Consider the following 15,285-nt stretch of genomic DNA (forward strand, 5'->3'; position numbering starts at 1 on the left):
CAGAAAGTTTTAGAACTCAATACCCCACTGGAAGAATGAGGGCCAAACCTTGTGATATCAATACCATCCTGACACATGACTCATTTAACACAGCTGGAAGTGGGAGAGAACACAGGGGAAGGACGATTAATGAGGAAAATGAGATTCAAAGCTTTGATATCAGAAATTCGTTTGAAAGAAATGAGACATAACAGCATCGTTAGATTGCCGGACAAAGCTTCAAGAGATAGACTCACATTATCAGGGTAGGACTGAAACATGTTCAAAACAACACTAACATTCCATGACACATGGTATTTAGGAGACAGAGGGCTACTTGGCCTTATTCCTCAGAATAGTTTGTGAATGAGAGGAAATTCACCTACAGGCCTATGTTGATGATGTCATTCTTTTGCATGTATAGTGTCATGCTTCTATGATCTGTACGTCTGCATGTCTCCATGCATCTCTATGATAGTGTGGGATGTTCACATAATAGAGTATAGAATGTTGTGGGTGATTTAGTGTTAACGGTTCTCTGCTTAGCAGTTGCTCCTGTCGCTGCCTGGGTTGGTGCTGCTTCCATTAAAGCTCCTACTTTCAACTTCATTCATGTGGTGTGGTGTCTAACTACCACATCAATCTTAAATGTAGGAATGTTGTAAGGCAATTGTGGACCTGAGAATATTAACAGTTCTGTAAGGTTTTCCAGAACCTGCTAGGTTGCTGTGATAATTGGATATGGTACCAACATCGGCTTACAAGTGATCTGAATGTAATCCCAAACCCCCGCAAGTCCAAGAGTTCCGGGCTGACTTGTAGGCTCTGGAAGTGTCCAGGGACTAGGCCCTTACAATGAAACTTGCAAAAACAACAGTTGATGGACAGAATGCAGAACAATGTCATACATTCACCCCAGTACAGAGATCGGGGCCTAAATCCATCGTTTTTTTGCTCACCACACCACCCCAATGCAGACATGGCCATATGCAAATCAGCCTTGACCCTGTGCCTCATGGGAACAGTCCAGCCCAAACTGCCAAGCCATGTCTTTCCTGGACCGGAATCAAGCATCCTAGGACCGGTTTCTGGCTATCAGCTGTCTTCAGCCAGCGTAGCTTGACTCCAGTGGTGTGTAGAGCACGGGACTCACGTCTGAGCATACCCGTCCCACTCGAGGTGACAAATGCGAAAACAACAGTTGATGGACAGAATGCAGAACAATGTCATACATTCACCCCAGTACAGAGATCTGGGCCTAAATCCATGGTTTTTTTGCTCACCACACCACCCCAATGCAGACATGGCCATATGCAAATCAACCTTGACCCTGTGCCTCATGGGAACAGTCCAGCCCGAAGTGCCAAGCCATGTCTTCCTTGGACCGGAATCAAGCATCCTAGGACCGGTTTCTGGCTATCAGCCGTCTTCAGCCAGGATAGCTTGACTCCAGTGGTGTGGAGAGCACAGGACTCACGTCTGAGCATACCCGTCCCACTCAGGGTGACAAATGCAAAAACAACAGTTGATGGACAGAATGCAGAACAATGTCATACATTCACCCCAGTACAGAGATCTGGGCCTAAATCCATCGTTTTTTTGCTCACCACACCACCCCAATGCAGACATGGTAGTACAGAGATCTGGGCCTAAATCCATCGTTTTTTTGCTCACCACACCACCCCAATGCAGACATGAACAGTACAGAGATCTGGGCCTAAACCCACCCTTTGTTTTGCTCACCACACCACCCCAATGCAGACATAAGTGTGGCAGGGTATGCTCAGACGTGAGTCCCTTGCTCACTTTTCTCACTTTGCCACTGGATTCAAGCAAGCCAGGCTGAAGACGGCTGTAATGCCAGAAACCGGTCCTCGGAAGCTTGTTTCCGGTCCAGGGAAGGCATGGCTTGGCAGTTCGAGCTGGACTGTTCCCATGAGGCACAGGGTCAGACTGATTTGCATATAGCCATGTCTCAACTGGGGTGGCAGAGTGAGCTAAAGAACGGTGAAGGATCAAACCCAGATCTTTTGACTGGGTGTGAGTGTTTGATTGGTTCAGATGCTCCGTCCATCACCACCCCCTTTTGTACCGCTTTGGCCGCCAGAAGTGTGGCAGTGTATGCTCAGACGTGAGTCTCTTGCTCACTTTGCCACTGGATTCAAGCAAGCCGGGCTGAAGACGGCTGTAATGCCAGAAACCGGTCCTCGGAAGCTTGTTTCCGGTCCAGGGAGGGCATGGCTTGACAGTTCGGGCTGGACTGTTCCCATGAGGCACAGGGTCAGACTGATTTGCATATAGCCATGTCTGAACTGGGGTGGCAGAGTGCGCTAAAGAACGGTGATGGATCAAACCCAGATCTTTTGACTGGGTGTGAGTGTTTGATTGGTTCAGATACTCCGTCCATCACCACCCCCTTTTGTACCGCTTTGGCCGCCATAAGTGTGGCAGGGTATGCTCAGACGTGAGTCCCTTGCTCACTTTGCCACTGGATTCAAGCAAGCCGGGCTGAAGATGGCTGTAATGCCAGAAACCGGTCCTCGGAAGCTTGTTTCCGGTCCAGGGAAGGCATGGCTTGGCAGTTCGGGCTGGACTGTTCCCATGAGGCACAGGGTCAGACTGATTTGCATATAGCCATGTCTGAACTGGGGTGGCAGAGTGGGCTAAAGAACGGTGATGGATCAAACCCAGATCTTTTGACTGGGTGTGAGTGTTTGATTGGTTCAGATGCTCCGTCCATCACCACCCCCTTTTGTACCACTTACAATGAAACTGGCAGTGACTGTCGAAAGGCCTGGGAAAGACCATGATGGCTTGAAATCTTCGATACCATCAGTTGCAGTTATCCCGAAACAAACAGGTTATGGACTTCCCCTTTGCGACTAAGTAGCAGATCTGTGAATAAGGGAGACAGAAGAGGTGCAGATATTGACATTTGTAGAAGATCTGAGCACCAGATTTGGGAGGGCCCAAACAAAAGTTAAAACGGACCACTCCCAGTGAGTTTTCAATCGACAATGAGGGATCATGAAGAAAGTGGGGAATGCATATGGTAGCCCTTTGTTCCACAGTTGGAGAAACAGGCTTGATGATAAGGTCATTTGGTCTGACCTCCAACTGAAGAACTGAGGTAGTTGAGCATTCAATCTGGTGGCGAACAGGTCGATCAAAAAGGGACTCCAAAAACTCTGGAGTTTCCAGAAGAGTGGGACATGTAATTGCCCATCATTGCAATCCCTCAAGTGCCGAGAGAACCAATCTGCATGTGTTTTGAGATAACCGGGAGATTTCTGCCTTGACCAAGATGTGGCAAAGAAGACGAACCTCCTAGAACTGTTTTGCTAGAATACGGAAGCCGGTACCCCCGAGATGGCTGATGTATCTTACTGCAGTAAGGTTATCCATTCTAAGAAGTACAGAACACCAAGCTCTGATTTTTGTGAAACACTGGATGACAAAGTAGCCTGCAAGAAGCTCTACATACTAGATATGCAGTGAAAACTCCTTCCCTGACAATGCCCCTCCAGTCAAGAACTGGCCGCAGCGAGCCTCCCACCCTGACAAACTTGCGTCAGGTTCTATAAGAAAATCAGCTGTTGTATTTAAAAGTGATCTGCCGTTACAAGCTTGGATGCTTCCAACCACCAGGTGGCCTCTCCCCTGGTTTCTTGATCTAAAGGAATATCATATGAGCTTGTAAGACCCTTTCTGAGATGCCGGATCTTTAAACATTGTAATGCCCAATAATGTAATGGGCCTGAGATTATTGCCTGAACGGTGGGCAATAAACGCCAAGTGGCACAGTGATATTGTAGTAGAAAGGGACCACAATTCTTTTGTGTTCATTAACAATTTGGATTGAGGCAGGTGGAGAGTGACATATCAAATTGACCTGGAATCCCAGAAAATCCAACGCCTGTGCGAGAGACAGAAGAAACTTCTCTTGGTGTATAACAAAACCCCAACTTTCCAATTGGAAAATAGTGGTCTGTAGGTGAGATAGGTCTGGGACATCAACAGAAGATTGTCTTGATAAGTCAGTTACCCTGTGATCAGAGTTAGGCGATGACTGGTTTAATAAATTGGTGAAACACCAAGGAGCCAAAGAAAGTCCAAAAGGAAGCACAGTGTAATTATTAAAATATGCTCCCTATTGGAAATGAACACATTTTTGGTGTGATGAAAAATTGGAACTAAAAGATATGCTTTCTTCAGATCCAAGCAAACCATCCAGTCTAGAGGTTGTGGATAGTCCTGGAGATTGGGAATAATTTCCATCTTGAAGTCTATAAAGAACAAATTGGTTGAACCGCTTGAGATTCATGACAGAGAAAACTGTTTTGTTCTTTTTCCTTGCTAGAAAAATGTTGCTTAACAACCCTGAGGGAAGGAAAACAGTTTGACTGATTGCTTCTTTTCTCAATAAATCTTGAACTTCCTAGCAATCTTGATGGAGTGATTACCAACTTCCTTTGGGGTTGCTCAAGAGAGAGCGTGGCTCTCACGACTTGCCAATGAACCACATATGAGGGAGGAATGGGAATGACAAATCCCTTTTTATGCTATCTCACCACTCACCTCTTGATAATCCATGATACCTAGATGATTATATTTTTAGAAAGCTTTGCTGACCAGTGGAGAGCTGCCTGCGCTGCTGCAGCCAAAACAAACTATATTGAACTGTCACTCACTCGACTCACGCCATGGGTAACAAGACATTCCTGTCCCACTGATTAAAGAGTGTGTTTGAAAAACTTATCCTATCCTCAACCTCACCGACCATCTCGGTACTAGCCACAGAGCGTACTGACTTCTGACGTCAGTCACGATGTACAGTACGCCAACGCGGGTGTCTCAGTTGGTGCGTTAAATGGGAAAAAATAAGTGCAGGTACTCACCAAAAGGAGTGGTGGACTGGGGGGTGGATTTTGGGGCTGGACTAGGGGCAGAGCCAAGGGTGGGGCAAGGTTTTCAACCTTTCCAAACTTTATATGCAAGAAATCTGAGTGCATTGTAAGAAAATTAGAAGTATCTGTCCAATGACTATGGCCCTAATAATCATTTATAAAGCATTTACTAACAAGGTTATGTTCAAAACAGTCTCTGAATTTTGCCATCAAAGCTTTGCATGCTGGAATTTTCAGAAACCCTTACTTATAATGCGAAAGGGGAACTACGAGTCCCAGCATGCAAAAGCATTACCAGTTAAAATCTAGAACTGTTTGAAAGTCTAAGGCATTCCATGGAGCTGTCTGTCGCATTTGGATTATACATGGTTTCCATACGCCGACGACACCCAACTGCTGGTTCAGTTGGAGAATTCCAGGGAGGCACAGGATTCGGTAAAGAACTTGCTCAGTTTCACCGTAAATTGGTTGACCAGCAACCTCCTGAAAGTCAACGCTGAGAAAACGGAGGTGCTGGTTATTACCAATCAAGAAAATCCTTGGTGTGAGCTGTTCTGGCCTCCAGAATTAGGGACTATGCCAACTCCCGGAACAGTGGTAAAAAGTCTAGGCCTGAAGATTGATGCAGATCTATCTATGGCCCCCCAAGTCTCGGCGGTGGTAGGTTCCTGTGTGGGAGTGCTCAGGCAACTCCGGAAGCTGGTACCCATTTTGTCCACCTCTACCCTGCAATCCATAGTATCCGCCACTGTCATCTCTCGGCTGGACTATGGTAATGCTCTGTACCTGGGCCTCACGCAGAAACTCCTGAGGAAACTGCAGGTTGTGCAGAACGATGCAGCTAGGCTGATCTTTTCTCTGCCAAGGAGCTCTCATGCAACCCCCCTTCTCTTGAAGCTGCACTGGCTGCCCATTAAACTTAGAGTGCAGTTCAATTGTCTTTGTATGGCCCATAAAGCCATTTTTGGAAAGGCCCCTAATTTTATCAAAGAGCGCTTGAGGAAGTACATCCCAGGTAGAGCTCTGCGCTCTGGTAAAGCCTGCAAACTAATTCAACCTAGATTTAAGCTGAAATCTAAAGGTGGCAGAGCCCTATCAATACTCCTTCTGCAACTTTGGAATGAGCTACCTGCTACTTTGCAGGAAGACTCAACATTACTTTCCTTTAGAAAGAATTTAAAGACCTACTTGTTTAAAAAGGTAACATCAATAACCTAATGGGGTTTGATGGCGGAATGGCGTCCTGGGTTACAGCAGGTTATGTATTTTTTCTGTGAAAGCGCTTAGAGACCAGTGGTGATTTGCGCTATACACAAACATTGTAACATAACATAACATAACATAACATACGAAACAAGTGGTTTAAATGCACCACACCAAAAATAATTGTGTTGCCTTTAAGGTGTATTATTGTTTGAGGGTAATCATAAAATTGGCGGCAAGGGTACGGATTCACATTCAAGAAAAAATGCCTAATTTAAATTGCTTATGAACTAACATTTTCAGTCATTTAAAACAATGGCACATAAAAAAAGCTGTACTGCCCTGAAGAATGCCTCCAAGGCCTCGTCCATTAGCTTTATGGTGGACTCTCAGCTCCTACTGTGCAGGTTCAGAGGGTCGCCTCACTGCTGCTGGAAGAGTTGCAGAGAAGCACGACAAGAATGCTGTGTCCAGGTGACAAGAGCTGCTGTTCTGGCGTTCCTGTGCAATCTCAGCTCAGGTTTGCAGAATAAGAGCGGTTGTGTGAAAAGTGCTGCCGAGGCACGAGAAAATGCGAGGACCACCGCCTGAGTCTAGTCAAGGCCCCATGAGTACTGGTACTCTCCTTGTCCTAGGAGAAGTTCCAGGACTTAAGGGGCGAAAATTAAAAAGTGCCGGTACTCTATCATTGAATACCGGCACATTTAAAGCACTGGTCTAAGGTGAATGAATACTTATATGTTACATTGTTACCAGAGCACCTAGAGCTGACCGTGAGCTGCTGAGCCAGTCCCAAGCCTGCGTGGAGCATCGCACACTGCCCTCTGCCACCCCAGCTTTTAGTAATGGTGCATTAGCAGTGCTTCGGCTTGACAGCTGAGGAGGAGCTATAATAAATGACTTTGCATTTCAGTGCGGTGTTGCGGACCACCACACCGAAATGTGTTAGTGCAACACCTGATGCGTTTTACTTGGCAGGCCTGTATACGCAATCACGGCGACAGACAGAGCTGCTCTAGTCACTGGCCCAATAGAAAAAGAAATGTGCCATTTTAGAACAGAATCCCAAATAGGTTTTGACAGAAAATTTACTTCGTAGCTATCAGGCTCTTATTAAATATGTTTGATGCATGCCTGCTGCTTCCAGAAGTGAGCGTCTTGGCCAGAATCGCCTCAGGAACACTTCTTCCAATAACTTAGACAATAGAATTTATGAGGAATTGACAGCTGTTGTGACAGAAGATCTGAGGAATTGTTTCAAATCAGTTAAAAAAAAGGTTCTCATTGGTATCCTTTTCCTCCTTATCAACATATCCTGTCAAAGTAGAATTGTTAAAAAAAAAAATGTGGTCAGTACGTTGCAGCAGAGGAAGAGGAATTAACTGAGAAGTTTAGGAAATTGGCCTTGCACCAGTGCAGCAAACGCTCGGTGGTCGCGGGGATAAACCCGAACCAAGAATTATCCGGCAGGAATCGTAGAAACAGACCGGTAAGCGCAAGATGGACAAGCTGTGAGGCCTCCCTGAGCATTGGAGCTCTGAGACGTGCTCAACAGGTGAGGATGCCCGAACAGTATTGAGGCCCCGGGGCAGCAATCAGCACAAGGGTGGCACGCACTGATGCTCCGGGACTTATTTACAAGCCCATTGCGCCGCCTTTGTGTCACTTTTAATAAGGAGAGCATGACAGTATCATCACAACCCAACAATCACCAGACCCGGATAGGTTGGCCGCTTGCAAATGAAAGTTAAATAAGGTGGTAGTAGGCAATAAATTGCCATAAACAGTAAAGTTCAATAGTAAAGCTTGCACAAAACATGAAGGGACTTATCGGAGTGGCTGACAGCAGCAAGAAAGAAGAAAGACATAGATTTCAGAGACTATTTATTGGAAACTAATGTAACACCTGTGGATTCTGTTGGTAGTTTGTTACTCCGGGTTGCTGGGATATGTAGTTTTTCTTCTGTTGGAAAATGAGAGATAGCGTTCTGCAGTGAAACGCTTACACACAAATGTACAAAGTATCAATACTTTTTAAGGACTTGCTTTTACGGCACCTTTTTATCCATTTACTAAACATGTGAAGTAAATGGATGCGTTGTAAATGACTAAGCAATGTAAAACTGTTTTGTAAAAGAAGTCGCTAAAAATGATCAGTAGTGAATGTAACATATCCTATGCCCACATTCGTTTATAGCTCTGTTGATTCTTGTCTTCATCTGTGGACCAATCTTTTGCCTGCTTGGCTATTAAAGGAAACAATAGTTCTGTCGGGGAGATCAACTGATTTGCATCAAGTACTTGATACATAAAAGAAAATATACTGTAGTCATATAGTGAAGTAACAGACCAAGAAAGAGCAAACAATTTGTGTGAAAGAACGAGTTTGTTTACTTTGTAATTATCTATATGTAAATCAATGAAAAACAAGCTGTCTAAGACAAAAAACACATACGGCGAATGAGCCAATGGCTGTGTGGTACAATTAGTGACTGATAGTGATATGTGACAAAGTACTGTACATGGGTGACATAAATAACACATATATTACACACAAATAATATTTCACATGAAAATCCACTACTCCTTGCATAAAACCCAACAGAAGATATGATTTTCTTTTCAGATAAGGGAATTGCCTGGACTAATTAGGACAACAACGTCGACGTTTTGACCCTTGAAAGTAGTGCAGATTATTAAGGATCAAAGGCGGGTCTTCATCAGGACAGGGGGAGGTGACAGCCAAGCAACTTTGGGTCCTATATTGCACACGTCCAACTTTGTAGCAATTTTCAGGAAGGTGTCAGCCGACACCACAAACTCACATCAATAGAATGTAGTCTGTGAAGGCCATAGAACTTTTATCTTCACCAGCCGGTGGAATTCAATAGTAAGGTGCCGCCAGAGCGATCAATTAATTGGGAGGGAGAATTCATCGTACGTCCATGTTTGTTTAATTCTCCACTGATTGCCCCATTTTAGCCTTTATCTTTGTCATTGCCCCCAGTCCTTTTGCCCACTTTGATCTTTGGCTCTGTCATTCCCATCTGACTTATCTCTTGCTCGGTTAACAAGCCTGGCAAAGTGGTTTGTCAAACACAGATACTGTTAGGATCTTCCAAAGGGGGATATCCTCATGTAAGGTTAGTGGTTTGCAGGCCTGCTGAAGTTCAGAAATAATGCAGGACCACAAGCCCTACAATGCCTGGGAACCTCATGGTTCGCCACTTCTGCTACCCAAGAATGTTTTGTGAAATGATACAAGCAATCGAAAGTTCTCTTTAGTTGGAAGTAATGCAACAGGTGTAGCTTATAACTGAAAGTTCCTGTTCATTGATTGGTGAGTTTGTGTTTGTGTAGTAATGTGGGTGGATGGCTGAGTTAATGCAAGAATATGCCAATGGGTAGATGAAAGAATGCATGAGTGCAAGAGTGAGTTATTGTGTGAATGGATAATTGAAGGCAACGGATAGATAACTAAATGCACTGAGAGGTACTTTCAATTACAAGCCTGACCAATTACCTTTGGCAGTGATTGGTCAAAACATACATTAGCAAAAGGTGACTGTTTGTTGCTCGCAACTGTCCTAGAAAAAAAATACCATAATGAACCAGGCTCTTCAACAAAAACATATGCATGTGATCCCCCTCCCGGGCCAATTCCAACCCTGGGTACCCCATCCTCTTAGGCCCGGCACTATAGTAATGAGGGAGTGGGGAATATGGCCCCCCTCCCCGGGCCGATTTAGGCCTCGGGGACCCCACCACCCAGGGCACACACCATATTCTGCTTGGGGGCCGTGGGGGAGCCTCAAGGCCCCCTTGGTCCCAGGCAGGACCCTGCATCCAGCGGGAGCCGGTATTGCTCCAGTGCACAGGTAGCAGCTAATAATATTGCTCTGTGTGTGTGGGAGCATATTTAGATCTGTTTCCATGCCCGCACCAGTGTGGGCAGGGAAAGAGATCTAAAGTAAGCTCCCAGCGGGCAAGAGCATTTATGAAGCTCCTGTCAGCTGGGAACAGACTTGTTGTCTTCTAACGCTTGGCGTGAGATTTAGGAATACTCCCGCAAGTGGGGTTAGGCCGTAGCCATTGCAGGGGTGCAGGGAGGGGAGAATGTTTTTTTTTTTTTATTTTGTCTTTATTTAGTTCTATGGCCTTTTTTTCTTTCCTTCCCCTTTTACGAGAGGCGATATGTCTATTCTGAGTCTGTTTTTCACATGTCCGGGTGTCTACTCTGGTTCTACTTATCCTGTATGCGTGGGTGGATGGGCCTTGCTAGTACAAGCTCGACGGGGTTGTTGATTATATTGATTGTCCGTTCTATGTACACCTTTTCATGTTGAAGCCCCACGCTCCTTGTATTGATAATGTCACATTGGCCTATACTCCTACGTACTGATGCAATGTATCCTGTTGTGTGACACCTGCTATGTGTAATACTCTCTCTTGTTTTTTCTTCTTTAAACAAAAAGATACATTAAAAAAAAGAATACTCCCGCAAAGCAAGCGCACATCCAGATTTGCTGCAGGTAGGGAAACCGCCATTTACCATGATTGGGCACTCCAGGACATAGCTGCTGAGCCAGCCCGGCTTGTGGTCTCCTCATGCCGTTAGTGACTTAGGAAGGGGGGCAGCGTTGTCCTCATCCCTTAGAGACATCTCCCCTAGGGACGGCTCCCCAGCGCCTTTTCAGGGGCTTCCCCACTTTGCATAAAAATGTGTGTCATCCCTGTGGGTTGGCTCCGCAGGGCCTCTTGTGGCATGGGGAGGGGGGTTGTGTAGCAGCCATCCCCATAAATTATAAGTTTGTCCTCAGGGTCGGTTCCCCCGGGCCTCTAATGGCCCAGGGAGGGGGGAAATGTGTCACCCCTCCCCATAAGCATAGTTTCTGGCTCTGGGAACAGCCTCCCCCAGGGCTTATATTTAAAAAAGTGCAGCCTGGCTATCATTTTTTTCTGTTGTCTTTTTTAGATTCAGTGACTCTCACTGGATCATGGCAATTTTTGCTGTTTTTTTTCTTTTGTGGTCCCAGGGGGGGTCCCTATGTGTTCCCCCAATGGGGCTATGGGGTCAGGGTATCCCTACCCTGCCCACATATATCTTTCTTTTCACAGAACTTCAGGACTGGAGACTAAGTCCCTGAGTCCTATGTCAGTTGCAGCAAATTTTTTCTCTTTTTGCTTGTAGCCAATCAGAGCACTCTCTCCTGTGAGAGTCTGATTCCCATGGGAGCGAGATGGCCCAAGGAAAAGAAAGCTTCCTGGGCCAATCAGAGCACTTTACTTTAAATTGGCATTCCCGCAGGAGTCTCAGAGGCTCTCGTGAGCCCAACTGCCAAAATATACGATTATTTATTAATAACTCAAAAACTATTGAACAGATTTACACCAAATCAGAAAATGCACAATCTGATGAGCAAGATCTAATTTCCAGGCGAATTTGGTGTAATTCTGTGAAGCAGTTTTTGCAGTAGTCTTATCTAAAGAAGTCTTAGATGCATGCATGGGGATTTTGCATTTTCAGACCCCCCCTTTTTTCTCTGCCCTCGCTTGACGGATCAACTCTGAAGGTTTCCTGGGAGGAGCTGAGATGGATGAACTTTGTTTTGGAAAGTTTCATGAAGATTCGTCAAACGGGGTCAGAGTTAAGTTATTAGCAAACCAAAGACCTAACTCTGACTACCTAGTGGTGACCCCCACTAGGTTTTATATATATATACAGTGTGTATGGACTGAAGCAAGATATGGAATTGCCAATGCTACCCCCTTGTCGGTGTCGGATTCTTTAGGGGAATACGGAGGTGGTATTTGATTACATGTACCATAGTATGTTTTCTTTGTCTACACATCAGTCAGGTGGGAAGGGCTTTATAAATGAGATGTGAAAGTATTCCAAACTAGATTGACAAAGGTCCCTCTTGAAGGCTGTAACACGTCTCTCCTGATGCTTGTGATCGAATGCGTTAACTTCCAATAAAGTGATGCTGAATCCTGAACCATTTTGCGTCCGTTCTTCCTTCCTGGGTGTCACTGTGGGAGGTGGATTGTTTGGTTCATTGAGTACAGCGTGAGCAATCGTCACACCTACACGGAACACCAGTTGCTTGTGGCTCTCCCTTCAGAACCAGTGTTTTGGATGAGTATTGGAGTGCAATTGGAGGAGCCCCCAGTATGTTGGCCAGGAAGAAGAACGAGGATGACTGCGGTTGAGGATGTGGGTCTCACAGCGGGCGGTTTTTACAACTGCCAGCATGGGACCTGTATTTTTCGCCAGCCTTGCCCGGATTACCGACACCAGCTGGTAATTGGCCACCGCAGGCGCCGATGCGGTGAGGTGGTTTTGGCGCTATCTATTTCGCTGAGAGTCCCCCCCAACCCCAAGTTTGTACCTTATTGAAATTAATTTCAGTAGCTGGTACTGCGGTGAATTGACATTTGCCTTTGCCTCGTAGTGAAATATCTTTGACTCTGGCCCTGCATTACATAACTTTAAGCTATCGTTCAGCAGCATTATGGGATCTGGAGTCTTGATGGGGTTTTGAGCATGCGCTCGAGTGACTTTGAGGTGCAAGTATACTCATCGTCTAAATCAGTAACTCCGCAATTAGACTCTATTTGTCCGGTCCCGGTCCTTTGAGAACTTTAGAATTGAGACATTTCAACCATGGAAAGAAAAATTTTTTACTTTGCAGTTGAGGTCGGAGGTCATGTTTTTGCAGACTTGACATTAGTCTGGGTGAACTCTCCACGGCTTGGGCGGTTAATGTGGGACATGAATCTTAATGGTAGACAGCTTTTTAACTGTTTATTTTTTGTAACGTTAATAATGACAACACAGGATTATCAGTTTGGTGATAAAGTTTAATGCTTTAAGTGAATCCCATCATGACTAATGCTTTATGTGATGTCCATCAACAATTATTTATGCTGTCCACAGTTACAGTGTTACCAGTGGATTCAATTGCAACTATTGTACTCAATTATTCATTTTTGTTACACCTTACCTGTATTAGGGCTGTTGTTTGCCAGTGGGCAGCATATATATGGCGCATTTGGGCCGTAAGTTGATTACATATACCATAGTATGTTTTCTTTGTCTACACATCAGTCAGGTGGGAAGGGCTTTATAAATGAGATGTGAAAGTATTCCAAACTAGATTGACAAAAGCCTCTTGAAGGCTGAAACGCAACTCTCCTGACGCTTGGGATCGAGGATGACAACTTCCAATAAAGTGATACCGAATCCTGAACCATCTCGCGTACGTGCTTCCTTCCATGGTGTCACTGTGGGAGGTGGATTGTTTGCTTCATATATATATATATATGGGCTGCTGCCAGGTGCAGCTCGTGACCTCATGAGGAGCCGAATTCACTGCAATTTTCGATTCGCGGCCCGGCCGACACTTGCATTAAGGGCTAGAATGTTTAGGGGACCGGAGGAAGCCTAGGGACACACAAACAAACCAGGAAATTCCATTCGGACACACCGCACCTTGGTCCTGATTAGCAAATGCCCATTGGGGTGAAAAATCGACTTTGCTTTCCCCTTGCAACACTCACACCCGAACAGTGCACTCTGGGAACAGTAGTTGCGTCTGGACTACTGTGGGTGTGCAACCTCGTGATCTGGGGTCAGGAAGCTCCCACCAATGGGGGTGCGGCAGGACATTTAAAGGCGTGGTAGATGCTTTATACTGGTAACAGCGGCATCCGTCGAAGGCTATTTGCCGAAATGCATCATGCCCAAGCTGTCATAATAAAGGTTTCCAAAGTTCTTCCCCGAGTGGCCTCTCACCTTTCTTTATTGGAGGGGTTTGGAGTGGATATATATATATATATATACATACACACAAAAGTAAGTTGATTGATTGATCATGCATTTGCATAAAATGTTTTGCAGAACCATGGCATATCATTGAAACAGTGGTAAAGAACGTATACTGCTTGCACTGCTGTCAACCTTTTCTTCTGTTTATCTTTCTCTGTCAGTGGGGTTACCGGAACTTGGGGGGGCCCCCCTGCAAGGTACATGAAGGGGCCCCTTCCAGACTCAATCAGGAGCTCTCCGGCCAGTGTACTGTTCAGAGGGGGCCCCCCAGGGCTCGGGGCCCCGCACCGCAGGGGCTGTTGGAGCCTATGTTACGCCACTGTTCTGTGTGTACTATGCACTGCACAAATAATATTCCACAATACATGTAACATATATCTTTTTTACAGAAACAGTGAACAATAGATTTTTAATAAGCACCAACACAAGTAAACTCTTTTAAGTGTTGCTTATTTTTTTCCACAGGTGTTACACAATTCCAAACATCCTGGCTGGAGCAACGACAACATTTGAGTGCAATGGAATGGTTGGCCGCTTTGTGAACATCATTGTGCCCGGCAGATGGGAATATTTCACACCGTGCGAAGTTCAAGTCTTTGCATACCCTGTGGAGAAGCTGAGCTGCCTGGCCAGGGCCTAATTTGAGCCGGTGGATTCCGGTGCTCTGCACCAGCACTTCATTCTCAACTCCAGCACCAACCCCAGTCTACCACATAGTGGTGCTGTCTGTCTAATTTTGAGATGAGCACATCAACTGGGTTTAGTAATACAATATAAATTTAAAATGAATAATAACTGTCACCCACACCATACTTATAGCTTTGGGTGTTCTGGAATAGTCTGAATTATAAGCGATATTAGTAGCTTTGTTGGTATTGTTATTGGCAGATCTGGCAGGGCCAATGGGTGGTGCAAGCTTCAGCGGCTCCTGGGAAGCGCCTTGACACTTTCTTTTTTACAAAGTAAGCACTGGGGTGAGGAGAGAGGCACAGCTTCATAGAGGATCAGCACATCACAGAGAAATGACGCTAAGGCCACACCAGATTGAAAAAGCAGATACTGACTCTCATCTCCTGATCTTTCAAGGGCTCTTCAGGAAAAATCTTAAATGTGTTTAAAAATAATAGGTCTACACATTCATTAAAGACTAATCTTGGCACATGTATGATTGCAGATGTGTATTAATCAGCTGATATTTACCATAGGAAAAATTAGGGCCAATGTTTCAGAGAAATGGCGGTCTTTCCTGTTTGGTCAAACATGGGACATTTTATTGTTTCACTTGATGTTCTGTTTTTCAAACTTGGGGGCATGACAGTCATATTCTGCTTGACTTCCTAAGCCAGTCGTATGACAGATTCCAGC

General features: G+C 45.2%; 1 protein-coding gene across 1 annotated transcript in view; it reads left to right on the top strand.

The window, feature by feature from the left end:
* Positions 1-15,083, top strand: part of LOC144763947 (fucolectin-like) — a 57,059-nt gene extending 41,976 nt beyond the window's left edge. The window contains exon 4 of the mRNA XM_078649997.1: positions 14,386-15,083. Coding sequence (XP_078506123.1) covers positions 14,386-14,560 — 175 coding nt within the window. The 3' untranslated portion in view covers positions 14,561-15,083. The remainder of the gene's footprint in view (positions 1-14,385) is intronic.
* The last annotated feature ends 202 nt before the right edge of the window (positions 15,084-15,285 follow it).

Source organism: Lissotriton helveticus, chromosome 6, assembly GCF_964261635.1.
Source record: "Lissotriton helveticus chromosome 6, aLisHel1.1, whole genome shotgun sequence".
Taxonomy (NCBI): domain Eukaryota; kingdom Metazoa; phylum Chordata; class Amphibia; order Caudata; family Salamandridae; genus Lissotriton; species Lissotriton helveticus.